The sequence below is a fragment of the Cyrtonyx montezumae genome, unplaced genomic scaffold, assembly GCF_038088225.1.
Source record: "Cyrtonyx montezumae isolate F1298 unplaced genomic scaffold, pur_monq_1.0 scaffold_18, whole genome shotgun sequence".
Taxonomy (NCBI): Eukaryota; Metazoa; Chordata; class Aves; order Galliformes; family Odontophoridae; genus Cyrtonyx; species Cyrtonyx montezumae.
Genome location: NW_027071914.1, coordinates 1,491,036 through 1,499,304, shown reverse-complemented (window position 1 = coordinate 1,499,304; position 8,269 = coordinate 1,491,036). Strand labels below are relative to the sequence as shown.

General features: G+C 50.3%; 1 protein-coding gene across 1 annotated transcript; it reads right to left on the bottom strand.

The window, feature by feature from the left end:
- Positions 1-3,738: 3,738 nt before the first annotated feature.
- On the bottom strand, positions 3,739-8,155 carry LOC136047755 (protocadherin gamma-A2-like). Its single transcript, XM_065735049.1, is given in 3 exon segments — positions 3,739-3,744; positions 5,505-5,623; positions 5,626-8,155. Coding segments are annotated over 3 exon segments (2,655 nt in total).
- Between the last annotated feature and the right edge of the window lie 114 nt (positions 8,156-8,269).

The following is an 8,269-nucleotide window of genomic DNA, read 5'->3' as shown; positions in this document are numbered from 1 at the left end:
TCTTTCCTTTGGGACCAACTCAGCAGTGGGTGCTCACTGCCGTCTGCCTTCAGCGTTAGCATAAGGCCTTCAGTTTATCGGACACTCTCTCACTCATTTTATTTGATTTATTAGCTTCAATTCCAACTATATTGTATTATACTGTGTTATTTTGCTTTCTGATATCTTACTTAGTAAATTAGCTTTCCTCCTCAGATCGTTGCCACTGTTTTGTTTTCTAGGCCTATCTCCCTTTTCCCTTTTCCTTTTCTCCCTTCCCCTTTCCTGAGGCGTGGGTCTGTGGGTCCCCTGCTCCAATTGTCGCAGAACCGGGACGAATCTGCCTGTAAACTGTTGACACATATATGGATTATGGGGCAAGAACAGCTATAATAAATCAAGCAACATGTGGAAGCATTCAAAGAGAAATGTTTCTGAGAAACCCTTCGAGAAGGAATAATGGTCTCTTCTATGAACACAAAGATTCAATCACAAAATATCTGGAATCCAATGAGTTACTAAGCTGCAGGTAAACACCTCCCTAAACACTTACCCTGAAATACACACCTTAGGATTTAATTTACGATAACTTCACAACTTCTCATAAAGTTCCCAACCCTACAGCTCGTCTCCTATGAATATGAAACTTAAATTAACAAGAAGAGTTAATACAGGAACTTTTCAGGAAACTGTAGAATCACAGAATCATAGGATTGCTCAGGATGGAAAAGACCTTCAAAATCATCATGACCAAATCAACCACACTACACTACGCTAATTGTAACAACCCAAAACATGAGAGATTGGTCTTAGCTTTGCCATGCAAAATGTTCTCTCTTAATGTGTTTGCTGACATTTGCTCAAGGAATGTCAGGACTTTCTGCAGTACAGCTGTACCATTTCCAAATGCATATGTTCTGTCCAGAAAATGGGAAACGTGGAACACACACTGGGAAGAAGGCCTAAAATCAGAATTACAGCTATGAAGTAACAGTACATCTAGATGTAACATCATGATGCATTAGATATTCACACAAAATATATAAGCCATTAGAAATAGACATTATCATACTATGTACAGAGACAAATTTGTCATCTGAGAATTACAGTTACCATGGAAGATGTAGGAACTGTGAAAAAACGGTGCATGCATACTGCAAGTATTGGCACCCACTATGGAATCAAACTATTTCCCACACAGTACCACTGCTGCCCCACCTGCCATCTGCATTCAAATCCCGCATTCACCATCCTTGCTCTGCATTCAGACAATTTTCTTGCAACATGAACACACCCAACATTAAGCAATACTTTGCCTTCTAGCAAGAGCGTGTCTTTCAGTGTCAGTTTAAGGAAACTTAGGCCTGTCTAAGTCCTTTTCCCTATTGCTGTAAATATTCAAGTCATGTCTTCCAGTCTGTGGAGGACTCTCTTTGACACTGTGGACTAGTTTAAATTTGTAAAACGAAGAAAATCAAACTGACAAGGGAAACAATTATCCACCACTCTTCTGATCTCATTCTTCCATCTTTGCAAGTTGTTGTAAACATCAAGGTAAAGTGATGAACCCACAAAGTGCCTCTTACCATCCCAATTACTTTCCAGCCAAGTCTCCTCCATTCCTGTGAGGCCAATAAGCAAACAGTACTTATTCCTCCACAGGTTCTTCTCATGTAGCATCCCCAAGCCATTCCCAAATCATACTTCTATGATTGTCTTCAGTATCTGTTGATAACAAACAGCTTCAAAGGACCTGTAGCCCAGCCCGTTTCTCTACTATGCTTACAAAGACCACGTCAGGGTGGATGCGAGGACATTCATTCCCTCAACATATCACCACGCAGAGACACCCTTGATGAGTTTAAATGAGAAACAGAAATTATATATATGATCATTAACCTTCTGTTTGGAGACCATCACACCCAACACAATCAGCACCTGTGCTATTGGGAAGTTCTCCAGCCGTGTCAACAATGCAGAATGTACGGTGGCAGTACAAGCAAGCTATTTGTTGGAAGCTCACAGAAATAAAGAAACCCTATGTTTATGTCTCTTCTCCTGGTCCTAGTTTGGAAGATAAGCTTCTGAGAAACTATTACATATTCACTTCAAACTTCTGCATCCTTTTTCCTCGAGAAGAAAACTTTGTCTTGAGCTGACTAAGACCATGTCAAAGGAAGGAATTATTTCCTGTAATACAAGACTTGTATTTCCCAATGTAGGAGCACTGGTGTAGCAGAAACGCTGTCACAGACTGAACCTGTGATTGAGCACTTGGTGGGAAGGCAGGGCCAACTCAGGGAAGCCCAGATGCATGCAATGTACCTAAGTAAATACAAGCCATGAAAGCATGATCCACCCATTCCCATTTAAGGTTAAGCACTGGAGGCAAGGGCATCTCTTGCTGGAGATCCCTGCTTACCTGAGGCCTTCTAGAGGTAGGCAGCTCCTTTCCTTCTTTTCTGTGTCAGTAGCTGCTGCATTTGTGCTCCTTCTCATTTGCTGTGGACAAAGATTTTGCCACTCCACTAGTAACATGGTACATTCTGTCCCCTTATAGCATTACAATTGGCAGAAAGGGAAAACACAAGCCACAACCATCCTCAAAGTACAGGCCTAAACACATGAAAATCAGAATGAAAGAAACATACATCACAGGGATACAGGAAACTAGAGATGGATAAATGAGTTTTCACACTGGGTTTACATGCCATTCCAGCTATGAAGATTTTTTCCACAAACAATTTGCGTAAAGTCTTCATTTCATAGGGCCTATTGCTACAGCTAATGGCAGGGAAATGAGTATTGTAGTGTGAATGGCACAGACGTTAGCACCAGGATATCAAATTGAATCGTAACTTTCTCAAAATCACACTGACAGCCAGTATCCTGTGTTCGACACCAACAAGAACAACAGTAACAGCATTTGGCACTACCTTGATCATGAACAATGTTTCATTCAGTGACATTTTACAGAGACATAAGACTATTAAATTCTTCAAACTGACAGCTTTAAACACTCAAAGCATGTGTGGAAACAGCTCCCTCATGGCACATTTATAAACGATACTCCAGACTTGAGAGGGTTATCAACAACAGTGAAGTCTGTCTTCAGAATTGAAAAATAAATAGGACTAAATGGCTAAACCTACCAAAGTAGTGAACAGCATTGTCACTGCAGAGACATCACTCTTGGATCTGCCCAACCATAATGAAACTAGACATTAAAATGTCAAAAATCTAACATGGCAGATGCCACAGTAAGTATTAGCAAAGATACCCCCAGATCTATTTCATCAGGTCATCAGGCCATAGAATACGGAAAAACAGCAAGACACATTTCCTGCTTTCCTCACAAGACATTCACACACAGCATCCCAAAGGAATTGGAAATCACTACCAACTGTAAAGATGGTGTTTGATTGCGATAACAGGGAAACTGATACTTCCACAGGCGGATTTGCTCATTTGATTCATCAAGCACATTGATCAAGCACATCGCTAGCAATAAGAATTGTATACTGACACAGAATACCTAAAAAATAAAAAGGAATTCTACAGTCTGAGAACGAAACAAGCTCAAGCCACACTGCGAATATCAGGAGGAAAAATCTGCGCAAATTAAGGAGGTCGGGAGTAAATATCTGACGGATTTGAGAACACGATAACATTTCCGCTGGCAACAGCCTGAGTGTAAAAGGACCGTGGAAGAAGAGCGGAGAGGCGAAACGCGACACCGGTAAGAGCTAAAGACCCTAGCTACATCTGCGTGCAGACAAAGAACGAACATTAAGGCGTCAATGAAAGAAAAAAACACTTCAAAGAAGGAGATAAGAACATCTCCACACGTCCTACAGTACTGCTCCGTTCTTAAGAATACCCATTAGAGCGCATAACAGCACTTTGCAAATTAGGAGCGTTAACAGCAAACGTCTGAGTGAATGAGGATAGGTGAGAGGAAAGGGGAAAAGCGATAGGGTAAAGAGTTAAAGACACTGGCGAGAAACGGACAGGGAGGGAGGGAGCCGGGATCTGCCACAGTCGGAGCACTCACCGAGTGAAGGGTGTGTGCTTAAGGGGGTTAAGAGAGTTAGAAACGAAAGATGCATAAATAAGGTTTCACGCTGGGATTTTAACCCATTACAGCTATAAAGAATTGTTCCACATACAATTTGTGTGATATTTTCATTTTCAGGGGTCTGTCGCTGCCTCTAATTACAAGAAAATGAGGATTTCATTGTAAAAGGCACACGACCACGTATGAAATTAAACTGTATCCTCTCTAAGCCGCACTTATCACCTATTTCCCAGCTCGAAAACACTCTCATCTCTGAACATTCACAGAATTTACTTGAACGTTCAACATTAGAACCATTAGACATAACCCTGTTCAGAGGCAACGTTTCTTTCAATGACCTTTTACAGAAATCGAACAATACAGAATTCTTCCTATTGACAGCTTTAAATATTCAAGATGTATGGAAACACCTCCCCCATTGCACGTTTACAAATGATGTTCCAGTCTTGAAAGGGTTATCAACCACACTGAGTTCTGCCTTTAGAATTTGAAAGGAAACAAGCCAAAAATGTTGAATCTACGCAAGTGGTGAGCAGCATTGTCACTGCAGAGACATCTCTCATAGACCTGCTCAACCATATTGAAACTAGAAAATAAAATGATAAATCTCTAACGTGGCAGTTACTATGGAAAGTGTATGCAAAGACATGAGGAAATGTATTGTTACCAGGTCCTAAGGAAATAGAAGAATATTAAACAGCAAAACACATTCCCTACTTTCCTCACAAGACATTCACATAAATCATTCCAAAGCAATCGATAAAGACTACCTTTTGTAAAGATGGTGTTTAATTGTGATGACAGGTGAATCGAAATAGTAAAAAAATGAACCACTCATCTGTATGGGCATTGCTGATTCACGGCCTGAACCAATGACTGAGCACCTGAAGGAAAGACGCGGTCAGCAATGGGAACACGGGTGACAGCAATTCATGCTTGCGGCCGGAAGGGGATGCTCCAAACCCTCGTAAACTTCATTTAAATGCTAAGCGCCACTGAGGAAGGATCTCTTCCTGGAGCTCCCATCTTCAGAGTTCGTATTCGTTTATTTAAAACTACTGTAACATTTGCTTCTGATGGTCCTTTTCACTTTACACTCAAAGAATTAATCAAGCACAGTGCTACCACCGTTAGGTGTATTGATACAAAAGACCTAATTATAAAACGACATACTACAGAGAACTGAAAAAGTTGAAGGGATATTGAGAAAGTTAGGAGGAAAAGACTATGCAAACTTGGAATCTGAAGTGCTAATTCCTGCAGAATATAGCGAAAGGGGAAGGAAGCTTGTACTACCAACATCCACGCGAGTAAAAGAACTCTGCAAGAAGAGTGCAGAGACAAAAGTGCTGCAAAGGAGAGCCAAAGCCCCGTGCAAGAAACGGGCAGGGAGGAAGGGAACACTAAACAATACGTAGGAAGAAAATATTGACATGCCGTGCAGTACTGCACAGTCCTTTACAATGCCAATTAGAGAGCGTAGCAAGAATCTATAATTCAGGCCCGCTAATGGTAAACAGATCAACGAATGAGGACAGAGGAGAGGAAAGGGAAAAAGCGACAGAGTAAAGAGGCAAAGCCCCTACGAGAGACCGAAGGGGAGGGAGGGAGCCGGGAGGCGGGATCTGACGCTGTCGAAGCACTCACCGTGAGGGCATCGGTGTCGGAGGCGCGCTGGGCGGCAGCGTGTTCCCCGCGCAGCAGTGCGGGTTCGTCGGGCGGCGGACGGGCCGGGAGCGTGTCGCAGCAGCTGCCGGGCGCGCAGCGCAGCTGGCTCTTGCGCGAGTCGGCGGTGAGCGAGATGTCGTGAGAGTAGGAGCGCAGGAAGGCGCGGACGCCGTCGATGCCCACGAAGTGCGAGGCCGGGACGCCGCGCAAGGTTCCGCTGGGCGGCGGCGGCAGCCGCGAGCGGCGCCAGCGGCGGAGGCGCAGCGCCAGCAGCAGCAGCAGGAAGGCGAGGAAGAGGCAGGACACGGCCGCCACGGCCAGCACCAGCCAGCGCGTCAGGCTGCCGGCGGGCTCGGCCGGCGCCGCGGCGCTGCCCAGCTCCGAGAGCAGCTCGGCCACGCTCTCGGCCAGCACCACCGTCAGCGTGGCCGTGGCCGACAGCGCCGGCCGGCCGCGGTCCTTGACCAGCACCACCAGGCTGTGGCGGGCCGCGTCGCGGGCCATTGGCGAGCGCGCCGTGCGCACCTCGCCGCTGTGCAGCCCCACGCGGAACAGCCCCGGCTCCGTCGCCTTGGCCAGCTCGTACGACAGCCACGCGTTCTGCCCCGCGTCCGCGTCCACCGCCACCACCTTGGCCACCAGCGCGCCGGGCTCGGCCGAGCGCGGCGCCAGCTCCACGCCCGCCCAGCCCGAGACCGCGCCCGCGCCCGAGCCCGAGCCCGGCGCCGGCGGGTACAGCACCTGCGGCGCGTTGTCGTTCTCGTCCGCGATCAGCAGCCGCACCGACACGTTGCTGCTGAGCGGCGGCGCGCCGCCGTCCTCCGCCCGCACCCACAGCTCCAGCTCGCGCACCTCCTCGTAGTCGAAGGAGCGCAGCGCGTACAGCGCGCCCGTCTCCGCCTGCACCGACACGTAGGACGAGAGCGGCGCGCCCCGCAGCCGCCCCTCCCGCAGCCGGTAGCGCACGCGCGCGTTCTGCCCCCAGTCCGCGTCCGACGCGCGCACCGTCAGCACCAGCGCGCCCTCGGCGTTGTTCTCGGGCAGCCGGGCGCTGTAGCGCGCCTCCGCGAACACCGGCGCGTTGTCGTTCACGTCCAGCACCCGCAGCGCCAGCACCGCGCTGCTCCGCAGCGCCGGCGACCCGCCGTCCGCCGCCCGCACCGTCACGTTGTACTCCGACGCCTGCTCGCGGTCCAGCTCCCGCGCCGTCACCACGCTGTAGTAGTCGTCCAGCGCCCGCTCCAGCCGGAACGGGACGCCCTCGCCGAGGCTGCACCGCACCTCCCCGTTGCCGCCCGAGTCGCGGTCCTGCACGTGCACCAGGGCCACCACCGTCCCCGGCGCCGCGTCCTCCGAGATCTCGCTCAGCGCCGACCGCACCGAAATCTCGGGCGCGTTGTCGTTCACGTCCGTCACCGAGATCGATACCTTCGCCGTGTCGAAAAGACCACCGCCGTCTTGTGCCTGTAATTCCAGTTCGTAGAAGTCACCTTCCTCGAAATCCAGGTTCTTCAGCAGTGTAATAGCTCCTGTGTCCTTCTGTAGCTGGAAGTATTCTACTGCAACATTTGTAATTTTTCGCAGTGTATATTTCACTTCAGCATTGATTCCGTCGTCGGGGTCGGTGGCGGTTACCCTAAGCAGCATGGAGCCCACGGGCACGTCCTCGGGCACACGCACGGCGTACACCGCCTGGCTGAAGGCGGGCGCGTTGTCGTTGGCGTCCAACACAGCCACGCGGATGCGTGCCGTGCCCGTCCGCGCCGGCTCGCCGCCGTCGCTCGCCGTCAGCAGCAGCTCGTGAAACGCCGCCTCCTCCCGGTCCAGCGCCTTGGTCAGCACCAGCTCGGGACGCTTCTCGCCGTCGGCTCCCGCCTGCACGGACAGCGAGAAGTGTTCATCGCCGCTCAACGCGTAGCTCTGCAGAGAATTCGAGCCCACGTCCGGGTCGTGAGCCATACTCAGGGCAAAACGAGATCCCGCTAGTGTGGTTTCACTCATTCTCAGTTCTTTTTCTGCTTCACCGAAGGCTGGGGCGTGATCATTTATATCCGTGATTTCCACTTCGACTGCATGCACCTTCATCTCTCCCTCCACGATCAGCTCGCAGCGTAGCACGCATTTCTGCAGCAGCCGGCAAAGCTGCTCCCTGTCTATTCTGTCGGCCGTCACCAAGTGTCCACTATTGGCGTTCAGAGCGAAGTACTGCGTCCTGCCTTGGGACACAACTCGGGCGCCGCGGGCGCGCAGCGCCGCCAGCTCCAGCGCCAGGTCCTTGGCCACGTCGCCCACGAACGAGCCCTTGGGCAGCTCCTCGGGCACCGAGTAGCGCAGCTGCCCCCACGCCGCCTCCCACGCCGCCACCAACACGCAGCACAGCAGCAGCGCCCGCCGCCTCCGGCCCCAGCGCCCTTCTCTCGCCGCGCACATCTCCCGCACCGCACCAACCGCCGGCACCTCACGCTCGCCGCTCCGGCGCCGCTCCGCCTCCTGATTCTGCTCCCGCTTCCGTCTCGCCTTCTTCTCCGGCTCCTTCTCTCCTCT